The 22,614-nt window shown below is 38.2% G+C and overlaps 1 protein-coding gene across 1 annotated transcript in view; it reads left to right on the plus strand.

Moving 5' to 3' along the window:
* The first annotated feature begins 2,935 nt into the window (after positions 1 to 2,935).
* Positions 2,936 to 22,614, plus strand: part of fbxo41 (F-box protein 41) — a 66,423-nt gene continuing 46,744 nt past the window's right edge. The window contains exons 1-2 of the mRNA XM_056250505.1: positions 2,936 to 3,060; positions 16,177 to 17,164. Of these exons, the coding sequence (XP_056106480.1) occupies positions 16,446 to 17,164 (719 nt within the window). The 5' untranslated portion in view covers positions 2,936 to 3,060; positions 16,177 to 16,445. The remainder of the gene's footprint in view (positions 3,061 to 16,176; positions 17,165 to 22,614) is intronic.

The raw sequence follows: 22,614 nt of genomic DNA on the forward strand, positions 1-22,614 counted from the left end.
GGGGACGTAGTCAGCGGAGCAAGTTGATATATTAAACTTTTACCGTATCCAGTCCATAGCTGTCAACATTGAACATTGAAAATAAGGGAGATTTCCAGTTTTTTACACGACCCACAAACTTTAAAAATAAAACACTAATCATTAAAAGTCTAAAGAGTTTATAACTAGCCTATGTGTGAGAGAGAAAGAGACAGTATGTGTGTGTGTGTGAGAGAGAAAGAGTCATTAAAACATTTTTTGTCATTAAAATAATAATATCATAGAGAATGTTTAAATACTACTATCAGCTTACGAGGGAAACGGAGGCGGAGTAGTGGTGCTTCGGAGTGCTGGAGATGATTCGGAGGTCCTTTACCGATCAGAGCGCGCGCTGACACGGAGTAAATAAAGCCTTTATACTCGACACGTCCGCACGAGTGCGGCAAAAATGACAAGTTGATCGTTTCGCCACAGCTTTTTTGTAACAGCGCGCGCGGCGCCGCATCCGAGGATGAATGACTTCAAACCGAATATGTCCGAGCTTGCTCTGACCGTCGCAACTCTGCCGTCATTGTGTTCAGCCCGCCCACCAACTCTATACACGATGTGATTGGCCTGACCAGTTTTTGGTTTTTCCAGCTAAAACGTCTATGGAGAGTTGCTAGACCACACTGGCAGCGAAATGATTTTTGCTGCCGCTAGGGTGCGTCTAGATTTCTAGGCTATGCGTGCTGGTGCTTACAGCTTAAAATTATACTTTATTTATTTGTTTATTTATTTATTTATTTGTTTGTGCAAAACATACAGAGATTACATTTTTTATGACATACAACTAGTATACAATGTACAAAATGTATTAACAATATGTTCAATGTCATCAGAATACAAATGAGAAAAGAACAATGAGCTGGAAACTAAAATAAATAAATAAAAAAGATAAAGAAGAAAAACATGAAGGAAAGATATTTATCTATACATCAGTTACACTGTACAAATTGTTTCATGTTATTACATTTTCATAAAGAAAGGTTTCGTAAGAAATGTTAGGTAATGTAGGGTCCAAAATTTTTAAGTTGAGACAGATATATAACGCACATTTTAAAAGCTTTTTTTGTAAAATAAAAATAAAAATGTATTTGCATCCGTTGTGTTAACAGCATTGTAAGACCAGCTGATGGACACCGTGCTGCGTTGTCATGGGAACATCCCACGTTGTCTTTAGTTGCTCCCTTCATCAAGTGCGCTCCACACGGCTGCCTAACAGCACACTAGAGCCTTGCTCACTCCAAAAGGGCTCTGCAATCTACCCTTCGAAGGGAGTATGGCATAGGGAAGCTCACGAGCAATAAGCACGTCTCAGCCGGGTTCGTCACTTATTTGGTTCCCCTGGAAACATTTCCGTTGTGGTCTGTGTTATTTGCAGCGTGTTTTCTGTATTTGGTTGTGTTGTGAACTTTTGCAGCACGTTTCCTTATTTGGAGTACACGTGTGTTGTGAAACTGATGAAGATGTTTTTTTTTATTTGCAGGTGTTTTTTTCTATGTGCATGTGTTTTTTTCTATTTGCATGCGTGTTTTTCTATTTGCTCGCGTTTTTCTCTATTTGCATGTGTTTGCTTCAGTTGCAGCGCGTTGAGCTGTCTCGGCCACCGTAGGGGCTTTGGCTTTAATGACAATATAAAAGCCAATATTTATTTTTTGTCTTTATAATATCACGTTTAATATTTTCCTTACAAGGTATAAATAGGTCTTTACGCACAAAACTACACTTCCCAGCCAAAATAAATAAATAAATAGACAAATGCTTATAAGTCTATGATTGCATCATTATTAGAGTGATTATTGTGTTTCCACTTTCCAGCATGTTATTAACTAATTATTGTAATTAATATGTTATTAATAAATTAATCACTTTTTTACAACAAACATGAACCATCACTGAACTAACTTTAGCTGGACTATGATGCTATTTTCTTCTAGAAACCAACTTTGTTGCATTATTTTCCTGTTATCACTGTAAAGCTGCTTTGAAACAATCTGTATTGTAAAAAGCGCTATATAAATAAAGGTGACTTGACTTATATGTTTGGCAAAGCCCTAATTGATGGAATGTGTAGCTTTTCATTTCTTAAACAACGATGTAGGAAAACACACCATGCCCAGATTCCAGGAAAACAATGTCAATGTCCTCTTGAGATATCCATGGAGATAAATGTTGTGATGTTATTTCCATCAAGAGGTGCATCAATTTTTGGTCAAGATCTTGACATTCTTGACGATCTTGAGATCTTGTATTGACAATGCAAGAGTCAAGCACTCTGCAAAGTCTCCTCCAGCACATCCAAAAGACTTTCCATGAATTTAAGGTCTGGACACAGAGGTGGCAATTCATGTGTGAAAATGATTCTTCAAGCTCCGCCCCAACCATTCTTTCACAATTTGAGCCTGATGAATCTGTACATTGTCATCCTGGAATATGGTGTGTTTTCCTACATGTTGTTTAAAAAATGAAAAGATACACACTCCATAAATTAGGGTTATAAAACTTGCCAAACATATAACAATCTAGAAACATAATAATCACTGCAATAATGATAGACTCTTAAGCATTTGCGTATTTAAATCATTTTATTTATTTATTTTTGGCTGGGTAGTGAAGGCTACCTATATTTTAGTCATTTGGCAGTCTTTGCTATCAAAAAGTTCAAAACATCTCATCCAGGATATATGACGACATTTACAAAACATAAAATGTAGCAACACTGTGTGGTGCACCTTCATCATCAGCCTGATAAAAAAATCCACAATGAAGGCTTTTTTATCTTACAGCTTTTAAAAAAAAAAGAAGCTGAATCACAGTCAACTAAAACCCGACTCTAGGCAGGACGAGTAGGGCATGCGTTCTGCTCTTTGCGGTGAGCGACGCGTCACACACGCCCCTTTTGATGAGTTCCCTGCGCTACGCGACGCGTGTTCGCTTCGCGCTCGTCCTCGTTCTGCTGCAGAGAGTGGCGCTCGTGACGTCATCCTGCTGGAGCGGCGGCTGCTGGGCACGGGCGGAAAATGGGCACAGATCTGCGAGGTGAGAGGCACACTTTCTGACACATGTAACATGTTTTGGATGGTGACAATGGGAACGGCGTGTTTCTAGGCATCGGTATTGTTGATATTAGCAAGCGGCGGTCATGTAAGGGGCGCGAGGAGAAGGATTTGGACCGAGACTAGCCTACGTTATTGGAGAAAAATGGTGAAAATCTGTTGAACCGTGGTTGCACCGTCGGGCACGAATTTGCAGCGAGGTAACATACCTCCAAATATATGCCCATGATCGATATGCATTAATTGCGTTAGGCATTATTATTATTGGTCTCATAAAATGTGGCATCTCCACGGTTATGAAAAGAGAGCCGCATGCGGTATCATTTCTCACATCTACGTACCCGAGAGAATGAGAACGAGAACATGAGCTCCATTTCTGATTATTTAGTGCCTCCACCCTTATTTTACATGACATTTTGCCCACGACCGAATCAGCTGTCAATGACACGGAGCGCAATCCTGATTATTTAGGAAGAGATCCCCTGTGAAATGATAGGTTGAGTTTCAAAACCTAGTGAGCTGCCTACGTAAATATGGCCATCATTTTTTCTTTTCCTTTTCTGGAGGATTCCAGATAGTGTGAATATAGTTTATAGTAGGCTACTTTAACAACACTTTTTTTTTTGCAGTTTTACTTACAATCCGTTATGTAATAATGAATCATGATGATTGCTTTTTACAATTACCTTTACTTATGTTTTGATAAAATACAGTTCCCCTAAATACACTGACTGGCTGCTGTTGCAATGTTTCGTTTTATGGTTGAAATTGAAAATAGCCATTAGTAACTTAGGCCTTAAGCTGAAAAAAATTTATCAAAAAGTTCAGTTTTATTGATGCCTTCCATTTTCAATTAAAATCAAAGGCATACTAAAGTTATGACTAAAGATTATATTTGATTAATTACTAAGTATTTGCTAGACTACATTAAAACATAATTTGCAACACTTAATGCAAATTTATTTCTGTGTTTGTTCAATATTGTCACTTGGAAATGCATGGTTGAAAAAAACTTGATTAATTATGTAAAGAAAAATATAAAAAGACACTCATCCTGTAAATATAGTTTCTGTTAAATGGCGTAAGAGAAATCTCAAGAAATGGTCGGTTGTTGGTTATAAAGAACCAAATAGAAAAGTATTTTTTTTTAATCTTGGTCTAAATGATTATCTGTCTGATTCTTAAAATGCAGTTTAATTGTACTTATTTAATGACTGATGAAAAAAAAAACATTGAGTGAGACTGTGAGAGCCAGTGTAGATGTAATTTCCCTTATTGTAAAGAAGTCCATGCTTGTCAACGCTGCCTCTCTTTTAGCACTGCATGATATTAATAAGAGTTAATGAAAAATGACAATGAGACATAGTATTTTTTGCTGCTTCAGACATTTGTGGTCCCCTGTGTCTGATCTGCTATTGATCTCAAGCATACCCAATACTGGTTTGTTTACTTCCTGTATGGAGTCAGTCACATTTTCTCAGATTTCATGTGTTCTGTCGGGGGAAATGTGTGACAAGTTGCTTTTTAAAATTAACAAAACAAATCTAAAAATATCAGCATTATAAGACCTCGTAAGGATATTGAATTTTGTCATTTTTGGTTGTAGGAAGTAGAGTTTTGACTGGGTTTTTTGGGAGCTATTTGGTCAGATATTGTTGTCCTCGTGTGTAAAAAAATGTGTTTAGTCCTGCAACATATAAAAAAAAGACACATTTTAATAATATCACGTACTTTTAAATCTTTGTTTATACATTGCATTTGCTGATTTGACACACTTATCTAAAGTGACTTTGAGTGCTTTTTTTTAAATGACACATTTGTCAGTAGGCCGGCCCTATAAAAAGTTTAAAACCATTTCTGGTGAGGATGCATTAACTCTTACACTAAATGCCATGTGGGTCACAAGCATTTAAATCAGTGATCAGATCACAAAACCTTTCAGACTCCGGTTACACTGCATTTAATGCACACCACATATTCAGATCGTTGTAAATGAATATTAGTAAACAGTGTCATCATGAAAGTATTTCATTTCTGCCCCTTTAGCTAGATGATTAGGAAGCCTGACAAACTCAATTGAATCAATTCGGTTGGCGAAAACATTATGGGATAATTATTGTTTTTTAAGCAGAGCTGCACAAAGTGTAATTCCAGTTTTGTGTGACACAAATTTGCATAACAGTTCAAATCGACCAAATCTACTCTGTAAAAATGTTCTTTCTGAAGTTCTTTGAAGATTATTGGAGTGTTGTACAAGAAAATACTATTCCATTCAGTCAAATTCAATATTTAATGTTTAATTCAATGTCTTACTTGCATTTCTTCGCAGATATTTGTGAAATTGACTAGCAATTTGTGAGTGAACATCGTTCTTGAAGTAAATCCCTCACTTCTTTTCAATGTGCTTCAGAGAGCAGTGTAAATGTGTTTAAAGTGCACAGAGGATTGACCACAGGCTATACTGATGGTGATTAAACTCAAATATCTAAATGGAAAACACACAGAGGCGAGATAATGCAGCAGTTATGTTTGTTAATTGCATCTGTTAACACAATAATAATGTGTTGTTTTAGTGTGTGTCCTTACAACTGAACCACAACAAACGATGCACTCAGTGGATGTGAATGTTTGCTAACCTGTATGGAAAATAACATTGGGTAATCGATTGGTCTGCATCAGCTAGTGATACAGTAATGCAAGTGTGAGAGGGCCTTTAGTGCTTTATTGGGATGTCTTCCCTGACTAGTGGCATGTGATGAGCTGTGGGTAATGAGGGATAATTGGCTCAGTGAAATCCCATGGATCGCTAGGGGCCAGACGAATCTTTCGCCTGTAGGGCTTCAACTTTTGGAATTGGCAGACATGGGGACTTGTGACTTGGTGACTTGGACTCGAGTCGACTCGAGTCGCTATTTTTATGACTTGTGACTTGACTTGACATAAAATGAAATACTTGAGACTTGACTCGGACTTGGAAGTTAAAGACTCGGGACTTGACTTGACTTGAGACACGATGACTTGAATGACTTGAGTGTTAATCACATCATGTTTTCAGTTTGAATATAAAATATATATAAAAAAATGTTTTAAAGTTGATCACGACACTATCATCAGTCATACCTCGTACCTTACGCACACCACGCCCACTTAGATCAGATATCACATCAAAATGTCAGCCGGAGGGGTACCGAGTCCCATTGCTTTCGGCTTCAAGAATTATTCACACGATGGCAAAAGACGAACAGCGCTTTGCAAGACATACAACATTAACATTGCGGACAGCCAGACGACAACCTCCAATTTCGTCCGTCATTTGAAGAGCCATTCTGCCCAGTAAGTGCTTGTCAATTTGTTAATGTTAGTTGGTAGTTAGCTAATGTAATAGCTAAAGTAGCCATTAACCCTTTCACAAGTAAGTTTAAACTATTCTAACTGATCCCCCAGCGTGAGTTTTTCTAGGCGACCGTTATTTAGAACCTGTCACTCACTTTAATGTTTCATGGTGACGCATCATTGCTTGTCAAGTGACACAGCGCAACCACAACACAGCGCTGAATGAATCTGCTTTTATGTCATTTTTCCTGTTTTATTCAAAATGTTCACAAATGTATTAGCTATAACATGCAACACTGATATTCCGATTGTCAAATATGTGTAAGTGGATGTGTTTTGTTGTTTAAACACCTTTATAATGATCGCGTTAGTTGAGCTGTATGTGCGAATGGGCGGTGCCATGTTAACGTTAGTTTACAACACGTCAATTTCTCAACTTCTCACGAAATACATGAAAGTAAGTGACCGGTGAACTGGGAGAAGAATAGGGTAAAATGTAAAGCTACTTACACAATGTGTATCTGATATGAATAAAACGTGCGTCTTATTATAATGGAAATGATTATTATTGACGCTTCCATAGACATCAGTGTATATTTTACAAACTACAAATATATTTTTTGCTAGTAGTTATGTGTATTTAAATGTCTGAAACCTAAAATAAAAATGATGTGGTTGAAAACACTGAACAGTTGTGATATATGACAGCACTGAGAGCGTATGTCTCTGGCTCAGCGCCAGCCAACGCGTTTGAATTCATTGATAAATAACTTACACGAAGCAGAATAGTGGGTCATATGTCTAATGCTTTTTGAAAACTTAAAAGGGGCATATAATGCCATTTTTGTACAAGCTAATATGATTCTTTAGGGTCTAAATTAAAAGTTTGTAATATACTTTAATTAAAAATTCTCATTAGTATTGTAAGAAAACACTTATTTTACTTGGTCAAAAACAGCTCTGTTTTCAGCACGCCGTTTCAGTGCATATGACTTTAAATGATAATTCGCTCACCCCGCCCCTCTGTTCTGTGCGTACACCGTTTGTAACACAATAACACAATAACCATAACGCGTTGTTCAGTATAAACGTGGAATTATGAATTATATTGAGAACGTCATACATAGAAAACATGCCGTAATGTACCCTGAGTGTAAACCTTAGACGCATTCATTGTGAAGTGTGCAGCTAGCGATTTGCAAAGATATAAATATTAATATAAAGTTTAATAAAACGTTACACTCACTTCAGTTCTTCTGGAGATTAAGCAGGAACACGAATATCTGGTACCGATCTTTTTTCATGAGCAGCTACTTAGCAAATCCAGCTTTATACTCACCCTCGTTTATAAAGCAGTCTGGTGTGTGAAATGATTCGGGCAAACATGAGAGCATTGACGTTGCTCGTGGGGAATATTCCCTTCGAAAACAAACTCAGCCACTGCGTCTTCAGCGGTTCGGATTTAGGAACATTAAAATGACTGCTGTGTTCGTTATTACACCCAAGAACAGAACACCACAATCGCTTAGAGCCATTCTGCTCAGACAGTGCTCCAGCATATCAACAATGACCGCGCCGGTCCGCGCAGACTATGATTGACAGCTCGCTCTCACGAGCGAGGGCGGGTCTGTGTTGAAACTCGGCTGTCATTCAACAATCGTGGGAGGGGCTTCCGAGCGTGTGACGTCACAGGCTCGAACGGCTCGATTTGAGGCAGGGGAAAACGTATAAGGAGATTAAAACAAAACCACTGGATGGATTTTTATCATTATATGATGGTTGTGTACAGGCACTGCCAACACACATTTCAGTACAATCAACTTGTAAAAGTGCATGTACCATTATATGACCCCTTTAAGGCTTTCTTCTTCATAAAAGAAGTCGGACATCACATTTTTGTATACATTTTTATTTCTTTAAATTAGTAAACTACAGGACACCATCTTTCAAAACATGACCTGCGTGAAAGAGAAAAGTGAATGAATGCGTCATTGTTCCCAAATGCACTTCCGAATGCGCCTCTGTTCATTTCAAACCAAACTGACGCCCATAGATCAAATTCTGCAGGTAAAATTACAATAATAAGGTGACTTGACTTGGACTTGACTTGACCTACTACAAGACTTGACTTGACTTGACTTGACATAGCCTGTGACTTGACTTGACTTGACTTGCCCAGGAAAAAAATACTTGGGACTTACTTGAGACTTGAAGGTTAAGACTTGAGACTTACTTGAGACTTGCACATGTGTGACTTGGTCCCATCTCTGGGAATTGGCCATCCTGAGCAGCCTTGGCCTTCACTGTCTTCAGTTTTGTTGAGGCAGCTTCTAGAATCTTGTTTGCATGCTTCATCCGAGCATTAGTTCGTCCTTGATTCTGCTACTATGCCATCTGGCTCTTCTGGCTATGCTCCTTCATGTTATATTCCTACAGTGACCTCAAGCCTATACTTAAAATGGCATTGACAGCCGGTTTACTTCTGATTTAGTCCATTTCAAAGGGTTCAGTGGAAGTCAAATGAGCTCAGGAGGTCATTTTTGTTCTAAGAAACTTGGACCATCCCTACCTGAGATATTGAGGTTTCCGTAAATGCCTGTATAACACAAAGACTGCTGTTGTGGTTAAACCAAGATTAATAATTAAAAAAAAAAAAACTGGTGGCTTTGCAATACCAATATGTAGAGGTAATCACTCTTAAAAAATTAGGAAAATTAAAACTGACTACACAGCCAACTTAACAAATTTTTGGACCACTTGAGATCGACTCACCCTTCTGTAATGCATTTCTGGGTACTTGATTTTATTAATTGTAAATTGATTGAATTGATTTTAAAAATAAGACAGATTGGCACTATCAGAAAAAATTATTTCAGAGGCAGAACAAGTTGTTTGATTTAGATTAAATGAATTGTGTACTATAAGATCATGAATATGTATTATGAATTATGTATTATGTAAATTGAGGCTTCAGGTATACAATTTGTGCCCTAAATTCGCATGCTGAGCTTTAAATTTCCCTTATAAACCCCATGAAAATGCTCGACGAGTAGCTTTCTTTTTTTTTATTCCTTATTTAAACTATAAGTTTGGAGGGGGGCAGTAATTCTGTAGATTTTTTTTCCCGTGAAAAAAATAATTTTTTAAAGGTTCACTATGTAACTTTTGTCCCTCTAGCGGTTAAAAAAAGTCAAGTCAAGTCATCTTCATTTATATAGCGCTTTTAACAATGGAGATTGTTTCAAAGCAGCTTTACAGTTTTTAACATACCATTTACGGTAACAGAGATTGTTTTGGCTTTATAGCGATTTTTGAATAATGTTATTTCCAGCTAAAGTTGGTTTTGATTGATTCACTTCCCGCAAAATTATCATTTGTTATTACATTAGGGGCCACTAAGACGACGGCGTTCTCTCTAAACAGACTTTAAACGCGAACCTGTGACCTGATGGCGTTCACATGCGCATTCAAAATTGATTCTATAGTTAAATTCGTTTGAATATGTGCGCGCAGGTTTGTAATTTCCCAACAAACCATGCCTAAACAAACTACTTGTCTTGCCTATATATTTGATAGAGAATTTTATTTTATCACTTCGTGGTACGCGAACCGGATTTCAACAACGCTTTATCTGTAGAGTGGGAAAAGGATCCTCCATAGGAAGAGGATAAAGAGGATAAAAAAACACAACTGCATGCATTTTGCGGAAGAATATTGTTTTGTTTGTGCTTCGATTATCCTTTTGCTCACAAAACATTCACTACTGAGCTTAAGAGATATAACCAGTTTACATGGAAAGAGTCTCAAGCTGACTAGCTGAAGACGTTACTGTTTCTATACTCGTTAATAGACACGGTACTTCCTTGAAAGTAAATCCCAGCACAGCGCTACAACAACCCATAGTGAAATGACCCTTCACAACAGATAATGCTTAACAATGAATTCTGTTATAGATCTACATATGGCAATTTGTCTGTTCAATGAAATACCATGGTGTTGAGATTATGCAATATACGTTTAGGTAACAAGGATCATATAAAAAAAATGTTTTGGCCATAATATGTAGGCTTACAATAATATGACTGTTCAGTTTATGTTCCTAGATATAAAAAGCAAATATATAAATAAATGTCATTGTGTTGGCTCAACGGATGAAATGACAAAGCCTCTTTCTATTCCATGACTAGAATTCAAAGATGTCATCCTGAAAATTATGTAATGCACTGATGTGATGTGGCATAAAAATACAGAGAACATTGCTCACCATAACCTGATATGATAATGCCCAATGACGTGGACACGTGATTTGCATATGAATTAACCTTTTTAGTTAAATGCTAAAACTGTCACGATGCAACAAGCAATTTTTTTTTCCATTCACAAATTAAGTTTTGAACGTAATCGCAGCCAATCAGAACACTAAAAATAAACCCTTGTTATTTGTATGTAATTTCACGATGTCCATGATGCGTTAGATGCCATACTTTTTATTGTTTTCCTTCAATCTCTTCCAGTCCATGTGCTTTGTTCATTAAACATGAGAAAGAGATCCAATGAGATTTAGATTTGTAATGGGTGTGGCTTTTTATTGGTTGAAAGACAAAGGCTGTGTCCAAAATCACCCCCTATACCCTCATTCATTATTCCCTAAATTACTCCACTAATAGTTCACTTGAAGGAGTGAGTGAATTCGGACACTGAGTGTGCCGGAAGGGTTGCAGCTTTTGCATGGGTTGTGCTTGCTGGTTAATAATCATTTGAAACTTCGCAAACTGGGAGCTCCAGTAGTAATGAAAAGATTTATCTTGAACTCTGTCATGGAAACTATCTATAAACCACAATTAAACAATTTAATAACCAATTAAAAATGAATTTATACCTGTATGATATTACGCTGTAGCTACATTGAACAAGCGGTTTGGAAAATGGATAGATGGATGATTCAGCTGCGGGCGTCATCTTCTGGTGTGACACGGGAATTAATTTGGCACGACCGTCACAGTGCATTATGGGTATTCTCTTGCTAACATCGGTTGTACACTCGTTATTGCGGTGCATTGTGGGATTGAATGAGTGCACTCAACTACAAATGGCTGTCCCCTCAAATAGTGTCCTATATAGGGTAAAGGTGGGTGATTTCGGACACAGCCAAAGTGTAACATTAAGCAGGAACATGAACAAACTACAACAAGTGCATTTGACCCAGCACACAGCGTTGTTTCGTAAGTTCAGTAAGTTCCGTCGCAAAATATACATCATAAAAGCATTTATTTATGTTTTTTTTTTATTTAAAATCTTTATGTTCAGTGTTAAGAATGACAATGTGAACGCTAATTGAACCAGGACTAAATGTACCCTCTTCTTTTTGAACATACCATACCCTAAGTGAGCATTAGATGACTGTAAAGGCAATCTAAATATGAAAATAAAGAATTAAATGTAAAATAATAAATTTAAAAAAATCCTAATATCAGCCAATAATCAATATGGTAACAATATATCCCTAATGCAAATATATATATATGTCATAATCTGTATTTATTTATTAATTCACAACATTCTCATTAGTTCAATGATTGGAACATAATCTCTTGGAGCTCTCTGCATCCGCCCATCTCCACACAAACCAATCCGCTGTCATTTACTCTCTTCTCAGTCCATTCCAGCATTCGTCCTGCATTCTTTGACTTATCCACCCCATCCTTCTTTCCTTGTTGCCTCTCTCTGAGGTTTCATCATTACCGGCTGGCTTGTTTGTATCCATTTATTACTGTGCTTCACATTCTGAGCTTGTATCCGTGGCAACAATGGACCTCCATCTTGAAAGCAGCAGTTTGTCTGCAAGATTCAAACGGCTCTCTGTCATCAAGGTCAGAGCTGATTGCAAGAATGATGACCGTGATATAGCCGCTCATTCATAGCAGCAGGCTATATCTCAGTCTTAAATGGCTGCTGTTAAAAGAGCCCTTTAATGGTTTTAGTTATGTTTTTGCTGCTAATGCTTGCTAAGAAGGCCTTAATCAAAAGTCTTTTGTTATCCCATTTCAGATCTGAGATGTGAGAGTCTTCAAGCCCCCTTAGCAATGAAAATGTTTTCTTTGTCTCCTCAGCTAGAGGAAGGAGGTTATAGAGAGAGACAAACCCATACAGAGATCATTTGTGGCACAATAGGGACAGACAAAGAAGGATACCATGTACCTATAATGATGTGCACTCCTGACAGAATGACATATGAAGACATCCACATAATGAATCTGATTGCCCAGATTGAGGATTCTCTTGTATTTCTGCACTTTAAAATGTGTGTCACAAAAGATGCTATAATGATGATGCCCTTAAATCAGCAAGCACCCTCAGGGCAAGAGCCCAGGTTTTGTACCCCGTGGGATAGAAACACCACTAAGGTAACCAAACGTGATTTGATGAGCCAAGGACAGCAGATGTGGTCTAGGTTTACTTTTGACATGATTGTTTAAGCATGTTGTCAGATTTGTTTTCCTCCTCTCACGTTTTCTACAATGAGATATAGTTCACAAGTCCAGTCAACCCAGCTCAATGTCACTCCTTATAAAATCACACTCCATTTATTACCTCAGACTAATTTCCTGGAGTATGCACTTGTCACTTAAATAGTTGTAAACCAGGCTAAGGTGTTTTACTGCTCTTACCTGGTTTAAGCAGGTTTAGGATGTTTCCCAAACTGACTAAAACCATCATAACAGACCATCCTGTGCAATGGAAACCAGGTTAGTGGTTAAAAATCATTTGTCAGTAGGGTGTTGTCTGATGTAAATTCATAATACAATGAATTTTTTTATCTCAAACTTCTGATCTCTATGCAGTCCATCTGCTCATCCATTCCTGTGTTGACAAAACTGAACATTCAGCATCATTACTTTCACATGATCCTTCAGAAATAATTCTAATATGCTGATTTGATACTCGAGAAACATTTAGTAATATCAATGTTGACAACATGTTTGCTGCATAATATTTTTTTTGTAACAATGTTAAAGTCTTTACTGTCACTTCATGCATCCTTGCAGATTAAACGTATTTTCTTTGAAAAAAAATCTTACTGACCCAGACTTTTAAATGGTATTGCATATTTTATATATATATATATATTTTTAAAAGTTTTATATTGTATCATTGCTGATTCGTTTCCTTTGGTTATGAATGACTGCTCATTCATTCCTTTATAAGTGCACAATTGTTTGTGTATTTGTTCTATTCTCAAATACTTCTTTTTTTAAAACTTTGAATCAAATATATTTTGTAATCCATCTCTCAGTTGATTGGTTTGGTTCTAGGCTTAAAATTAATGAAAAATTTGTATTAAGAACACAAATGAGAAATAAACTTCCGGAGCCAAGATTTCTGGACAATTTAGCAGTTTCCGTTGTACTCCATTATATTACTTGTTAAATGCACTGCTCATGACATGCCATGGCAGATTATTTGATTCAGTATCTTGGATTCATTTTGTGGAATTGTGCTCGTATAACCCCTATGAATGAATATAAGACTCTCTCATTCACTGGAGCCTTGGCTGAAATTCATTTCAGGATCATGTGTGTAGAATAAATACTCATCATTTCCATTTCATATTGCTATCTGCTTTGTTTACAATATCATGGGAATGAAAAGGGAACAGCTATAAGACTGGGGAACACTAATGGGGATTCATTACACATTTAGACTTGTCTTATGTTGATGAAGTGTCTCTTTGGGAATAGTTAGATGAACTATCATGGCACGTGAACTACTACAACTAATTTCACACAATAGGTGCCTCCTTGTTCGTTTAAGTGTTGTTAAGAGACTGTTCCTTGATCTATTGCCAAACAATACATTGAGTAATGGCCGTGTAGTTCTTCTTGATTGAGGCCCGGACAGAGTATGTTAATTTCCATTAGTGCATATAAATGCATATTCAGCTAAAGCAGCTCTATGTGAGTAAATTCTCAGTTCCTTAGAGGCTGAAACCACTCTGAGAGATTAGAAAACTTAAAATCATGTACTACTCAACTCATTCTTTAAATTGTCCTGTGGTTATTTTACCACTGTATAAAACTGTTCATTTTGCTACTTCGTGCATGCAGAGTAGTGGAATTTAGAAAGAATTGACAAAAGGAATGTTTTCCAGTTCAGGAACAGATTTATATTTAGCCCATGGTTAATTCTATCTTTGCAGTAAATTGCAATACACAAATATAAATGTGTGCCTCCAGTGAGCTGACATCAGTTTTTTAGATGTGTCAGGTACAGTGGTGGAATGTAACGAAGTACAAATACTTCGTTACTTTACTTAAGTAAATTTTTCACGTATCTGTACTTTACTTAAGTAGAATCAATAGTGCATACTTTTTACTTTTACTTCGTTACATTTTGCAGCAATTATTATACTTTCTACTCCACTACATTTCTACAACGTTCTGTTACATTTTCGTTAAATTTTCTGATCAGTTTTTCCCCTGCCAAAACGTCATCCTGACCGTCCGTTCGTCGCACGTTTCTGTCTCACCAGTGAAGTTTGGTTGCCATAGATATATCAACCCGGTCACACTAAATGCGTCTCTATAGCACGCAGTGTGTTTATCGTGCAATTTATACGCGAAAATTAGTTTTTACATGCATAGGAAATGCATTGGTAGGTTTAGTAGTGATGTGGGGTGCGTGTGTATTATACGTTTGGTTAGGATTAGTATGGCAAGCCAAGAGGTTCAGAATTACGCCATAAATGAATCGCGTTTACAGCCAAACGCCGTCATATACGGCGTTTTAACATAATATATGTTTATATTATATATATATATATATATATACCGTATATAGTAAGGGTATTGTTGTGGCAAAAATTCATCTCAAACAAACATCACTGCGTAAGAGACACTCAGAGTCAAATTATATAAAATAGAAGTATTTATTCTTGCAAGAATAGGAGCAGTCTAATACACAGTTGTTACCCTGTGCAGAAGAGTGACACACCCCCAGACAGACTGAACTATCTTTTATCTTAGTTCCAAGGCCTTCTTCCCCCCAGAGCCTTCCTCCCAGTAGTTTTCCATAGACGTCACTAGTTGGCCCACTAAGCTCCCCTGCACCAAATGGCCTTCTGACATCTAGGTCAGAGGTCCTTGTTCGTCTGTTCTCTGGAGTGTCTCCCTCTTCTGCCTCCCCAGGTACATAAACAGAATCTTCTCTCACTACAAGTGAGAGACACACATGTGACATTCTTTGAATCACCTATATTTAACTAAAGATCAATGAATATCATTAAAATTGCCACCACAGTATATAGTAAGCTTGATGTGTATATTGCCTAATTGCAAGCTTGTTCAGAAATGGTGACAAAAACTTAAAATATAACTGCTTTTCCATCATATTGAACATCATTATATGAGTATTAGGTTGAATGAGTTAGAATTAACTGTAAATTAATCATTAGAATATAGACATTAAGAGAATAAATTGTTATGCAAGTACTTTTACTTTTAATACTTAAAGTACATTTAAAATCAGGTACTTTTTACTTAAGTAGGGTTGGCATTGTGGTACTTCTACTTTTACTAAAGTAAATATGTCTCTGGTTATTTGTACTTTTACTTAAGTACTGAGATTCAGTACTTCCTCCACCACTGGTCAGGTAGCAACCATGTCTGCACTGAGTTTGCTTAATATCAAAATCAGAAAGACATTTTTGTGACCATTTTTGTAATATTTGTTAATTTTTTTGTGTTGTTCCTTTTCCCTCTTTTACTAGGACAAAAGGTTTTGACCCTGAGGAAGACCGATTAAGTGCCAGAAAGAGGCCTAACAGCAGTCAAGACCTTACTAAAGAACTAATTGAAGATATTGTGACTCAGAAGGAGCATGTGTGATGACCCCCTGTTCCTCGCTCAGCCTGTAGCAATCCCAGCGGATCTGAGATGAGTGTTCCTCTGTGGTGCCCGGCCGCTGTCCCTGCTTGCTCTTGGCAGCGCTTGGTGGCGTGAGCAGATTGCTCCATCGTGGCAGCCACGGGAGCGTGGAATGGCCTCTTTGGACCTGCCGTACCGTTGTCCTCGCTGTGGGGAACACAAGCGCTTTCGAAGTCTGTCCTCTCTACGCGCCCATCTGGAGTACAACCACACCTACGAGACCCTGTATGTGCTGTCGAAGTCCAACAGCGTATGCGACGCTGCTGCGCTGCTCCCCCTAGTGGCCGACGGAGCCCTCGCTGCCGAATCTCGTTTTCCGTACCGCGAGTTGCCCTGTTCTGGCGAAGAGCTTGGTCTTGCCCCCACGTCTACTGCTTGCTACCTGCCCAATGTGGAGTTTCCCCTGGGCGAGATCCTGGTGAAGACAGCCATGAGCTCCGGCGACACCTTGTCCTCCACAGGGAACAATGCTGTGGCGGTGGCCGCTAACGTGGCGGCTAGTGCGGTGGAGGCGGCTTATGAGGAGGGCTTGGCTCGGTTGAAAGCTCGAGCGTTTGAGAGGCTCGAGCTGGACGAGAGGCTCGAGAAGTTGTCGGAGGAGGTGGAGCAAAAGATCTCGGCGCGTGTTGGGCGTCTGCAGGCGGAGCTGGAGAGGAAAAGCTCGGAGCTGGAAAAGGCAAAGCTGGAGAGTGAGAGGCTCTGTCAGGAGAAACAAGACCTGGAGGACAAGGCCACAGAGCTTTCGCGGCAAGTGGACGTGTCAGTGGAGATGCTGGCCAGCCTTAAGCAAGATCTGGTTAATAAGGAGCAAGAGCTCTCACACAAACAACAGTAAGTTACGACCATCCTGTCTTGTTTCATGAGCAACCTCTTACATTCAGAAAAAGTAGCTTTGATTCTTTAAAGAAAAAAATGAGAAATGTGCTTGACTGCTAGGACCTAATTTTTGCTCAAATGCTTGATTCACTCAAGGGTTCTCAAACAGAAACTGCTTTGTGGAGCAAGCAGGACTTTCACAAAAAAAGAAATGCTAGATTTCGTTTTTTGACAGCTCCACGGGTTAGCCTTATTTAGACATGGCAATTGAACAAGACCAGCAACTGCAGCTTCGCTGTAGTATGTCTCCAGTCTGATTTAATCTGCTTTCTGGCAGACTTTTCATGTTCATGGCTGTTTCAGTTTAATGTGTTTTATTGGCATAGCAAATACTTGTTCATTTGTATAGCTTAGCTGGATACAAACATAACAATGCAGAACACTACACTACCGTTTAAAAGTTTGTATTGTACCTTTTAAAAGTCTTTAAAATAAGTTTTATCCCCAGCAAGGTAGCATTTATTTGATCAATGTTTGCTCCTTCATTCAATTCAGCTGTATTTGCATTTCTTTCCTCTCTATCTTGTGTTTCCAGAGGGTTTGTATTATTTTGCAGATGTTCCAGGCATCACTTGTCAAATGTTGTGAATTGCATTCAGTATTGAATTTGAATTAGTCCAGAGAAGACTCCAAATGAAATATCAGCATATGGCCTATTTAATGCTGTTTTCTGAAGGCTTGCGCTCCTGTGGTCTGCAGATGTTTTTATTGCCTCTGTCTAAGAGCTGATACAAACCGAACACCCTATGGGCCATTGCCTCTAATTGCCAGTGTCTTTTGCCAGTGTCTTTCACCAGTCCCCTCTGCTGTTATAATGGCACTGTCACCAACTTGGCATCTCTATTCCTTTGTAGCAGCTCCTTCTGAAACTCACAAATACATGTTCATGTTACCATGGTAAAATTTCACTGCCATAAAGGAGGTAACACAAAGAGAAACTGATAAATGGAGTCCATCAGATAAATATTGTATTCAGTCATGAAACCATAGAGAGCACAGGCTGATAGGTCCTGTACATGCAATCCGCTAGCAATCGCATCATTATCGCAGGGCACAAGCTCATTGGTCTCTGCTGATCCTGCAGCCAATGAGACTGCTTGTTCAACATTTAAATAGTCTGTTTCACGTTTCGCTGTAATCTAGTCCTGCAGCGCATTATCAGAGTTCCTCTGAACTCCTCCACCTCCCCCAGCTCCACCTGCCTAGATCTGCTATGTAATTTATGTATGTCTATTAAAGCTGCAGTAGGGAGTTTTGAGAAAACGTTGACTTAGCCTGAAAATTTGAACAAGCACAACTTACAGGTCCCACCCCCTTGCTCTCTGCTGCGCTACAGCCCTCCCTCCACAGCTCGTCCTCCACAGCGGAGCCTGTCGTGAACGCGCAGGCTAGTAAACAGGGCCACCGATAACGGCGGATAAAAAGTTATATGGCACATTCACTAATAGGGACTAAACGTCAACAATATGCTTTACATTGACTATGGCCTGCCCATACTTTGACTACAAACTTGGTCCTCAAATCATTATGTATTTTGCAATACATGTAACTTTATAACGTTGCACTCTTTCTATAAGTTATAAATAGCTAGTAAGAGAACGTTAATATAACGGTAACTAACGTTACAGTATGTAAGTAATTATTCTAGCGATATATAATGCTAGATAAGGTGTGCTAGTACATTATTTCAGCAACATGACAAGCCAGTGAATTAGCAGGTTTCAATTGTTGCTTAGCAGAATGCGTGACATTTTATCTACATGTTATGCGGCTAGAGTTAATTGACACCGAATCAATGGCAGGGTTCCAGACTGCGACCAAATTGGTCGCATATGCGACCATTTTTTGAGAATGTGCGAGTTAAAATGTTATGTGGTCGCATTTGTGCGAGTGGACGCTTGAGCAACAGAACGCCGTTGTATCAGCTGCTGCAGTCCGTAACTTATGTTCAAAATGAACGAGTAGGCTACATCATGAATCCATTTTCCAAACCGTGTTTTTGACTTATTCTGAATCACTACGGTACGCCTATAATAAGTGTTTATATTCGGACTATTTTATCCCGGGGTCGTCTCGGCTGCGGAGTAGCCCAGTGCCTGCGTGACTCGCCATAGACATTAACGGAGAGAAGTTCCGATTACAATGTTCTTCCGCAAGACACGTGCAGTTTATTTATTGACGAACGTAGACGTCACGCGCATTGCACACTGATGGTGAAACGCGCCAATTACGAATTCACAAATTAAGGCATATACAAATGATAAAAATGGTCTCACGAAACACAGAGCCCCTTCCTCTTTGTCCTACGTCTTTTCAGCGGTTATATTTTCCTCTGTCGAGCGATTACTCTCATGATCGCTCGACAGAGGAAAAGGAAATTATTATAAAATGCAGAAGTAAGGAGTGTGAGATTTCTGCTTTTAGTTACAACTATAAACTTTGATAACGAAAATTCTGTATCAGTTTATTATAATACTCTAATCTTTTAAAATGTAATGCATACATTTGAATGTTTAATGATTTTTAAAAGATAGAAAGATGATGATAGATAGATAGATAGATAGATAGATAGATAGATAGATAGATAGATAGAATATGATTCAAATGTAAATAGATAGATTGTATATAATTCAAATGTAAAATGCTTAAAATTACAGATTAAAATTAGTGTCCAAAATCCATGAAAATCCAGAAATTTGGCAATGATAATTAATATATTACAGGTATTTCTGCTGCAACCCAGAAAGCCTTTGCTAGCCTTGGTCCATTAAAACCACTATTCATCAGCATGCATTGATTAATCCCATGGCATGTAGAAAAAAAAAAAAGGTGCGACCAAATCATATGCTGGTGCGACCAACTGAGAAAGTTGGTGGCACCAGTGCAACCAGTGGAAAAGTTAGTCTGGAGCCCTGAATGGGCTCTGTGTAATTTTTTATTTTTCGCTTGTTTATCGTCATCGGTCTTTTTCCTTTTACCTCTTTGTTTTCTGAGCAGGTGTCACTCGAGAATTGGCAGTTTAGGTTGTTTCTCCGTCATAAGCACAGCTGCAGCACGCCGGCAATCTTGAGTTTGAACGACGGCTCGCGCTGTGCAAGAGAGGGGTGTGATCAGCGCGTACACGAGCGTGATTGACATGGCTAAGACATTCCTCCTGGCTCTGATTGGTTGTTTCTGACCGGGAGCGTGTATTTCTGCAAATGGCAATAGGACCACTGGGAGGAGCCAGAGGAGCTTGATTTTTTCACAGATTATCCGTCTCATATTCTACTGTCAGGACATAATGACAGTTTTAACAAATATGTAAAAAATATTTTTTTACAAAAGTTACCTACAGCAGCTTTAATGCAGCAGCTGCAGCATATCTTACATGCTCACAGCAGGATGTCTGTGTATATATTAGCAGTAGCAAGCCCATACTTGCTCTGCAGCAGTGGTAGCAATAATCAGCAGCAGCAGATCTAGTCCGCCAAGACCAATACATTAATTAACATTGCCATATTCAATAACATGCCCAGAGTTGTCATGATTGAACTTAGTGTATTTCATTGCATGATATGGGCTCATGAACCATAATAATTGCTAAGCAGTGTGAAGCCACAAAATTCAATATTTTGGGCAGGTTGCATATCACTAAGCCTTTTTAATCCCATTTGATGGTTACATTTCATAACATTTGATTTTCTTTTTCACAAAAAACAAACAAAAAGAAAATGACATACACTGACAGTTGCTGTTGCTTTAGTTTTCAGGTATCAGAGTAGCATGACATAATAACAATATTAACTGTAAATGCTTTTTATTGGTATCTTGGTTGTAAAGAACAAAATTACTGTAAAATGACACTTTCCTTTGTTAAAGCCATAAGTGGTCACAAAGGGTCTTAACTTCCCCCGATTCAAATAAAATATCACTTCTCCCAAAATGATTTTTGTTTCCTATACACTGAATATAGACGTCCAAAAGAGAGGGCCAATTGAGCTTGTGGAGTGGTCTGAGTTTAGAGACTCATGTGGAGTGGGATATTCTCAGCAGGACTATATCTGAAATATACACCCGCTGTGATTGATTTGCAGCTGCCTGTGGATTAGAGCTTTCTTGAGACACCAGTCACGCACTGCTGGCAGGTAGAAAGAAAGAGGCCTCATTTCTCTTTTCTCTCTCTCACCTCTCTGTTTTTTGACCCTCAATACCCTTCTTCCATTCTCTCTTTTTTTCCCTCTCACTGTCACCTCGATCTTGTTAGCGCCGTCTGATCTCTGTTTCTTCTTCTGCGGACTGGCTTCTTCTCTCACTTGCTGATTTTTTTCCTTATTTGCTTATCGTGTGAATTCATTGGATACTCATTTGTGTCACAATGTCCTTTTCAGCTGTTTTAAATGTGAATATTCATAGAACCAATGTCCATGGCAGGCATTATTATGCAAACGTAGGTTTGTGGATCGTGATTAATTCATCACCTGTCCTGCAATCAGAGCCCCTCTGTGATGCATCGAAATAAAACCATTTCTGCGATTTAGTCAAATATATGCGTTGTTTGTTTCAGAACGAATCACTGCGGAGAGCACTGCACTTATAACATGCATTTGGGAAAGCAACATTTGTAATTTTACAGTTGAATCGTAAAATAAAATTCATTATATTATTTTTCTGAAATATATTTCAAAATTGTTACATTTTAAAAAAATCTTAAATTGTTTTTATTCTGCAGTGAAATATTACAGTATTATTTTGTTTTATATTATTTTCTAATAATTATAAATATGTGTATTATCATTTTATCACAACATTTTGGCCAAATTATGCTGCCCTGGCTATTAACAAGCACAGCATACCTGAAGCTTAATTTTGTTTTTTGAAGAAATTCACATTTTAAATCACATTTGCAATTGTTTTCAGAATTTTTCCCTACAAATCTTGCAGCCCTACCATGGTATCCATCTTAAAGAGGGCGCAGTGTGAATGACGGATCGATATACTCTGTGTGTGTGTGTGTGTGTTTAGTATTCTGTTCATAAGGGGGCTCATATAATCACCTCCCTGCATACAAATCTCTGCTAATGTTCTCTTTCTGCCGTCTCTGTCTTTCTCTGTGACCTATCCTGTCTTACCGATCTCACAATTACAGGACAGGCACAATTTGAGGATGTGAGCTTGTTGGCATTATCTAGACATATCTTTGTGCATTTTGTAGCATGTACAAATAAACCTGCCACTTTTATGAGGGTCAGCCGAGTTACTCTATAGAATGTAGTACATCGCATGTACAGCTCTGCACTGTGATCTAAACCAATTTAGTCAAGCTAATAATCTTATAGTTCCAAGCATTCCAAGAGCCTGTTTTTACCCTCCTCTAATTTCATCTCATTAACCACTCTTGTTTCGTCTGTTTCTTGTATCTAATT

This window comes from Rhinichthys klamathensis, unplaced genomic scaffold, assembly GCF_029890125.1.
Source record: "Rhinichthys klamathensis goyatoka isolate OS25496 unplaced genomic scaffold, OSU_Roscu_1.1 h1tg000069l_1, whole genome shotgun sequence".
Lineage (NCBI taxonomy): Eukaryota > Metazoa > Chordata > Actinopteri > Cypriniformes > Leuciscidae > Rhinichthys > Rhinichthys klamathensis.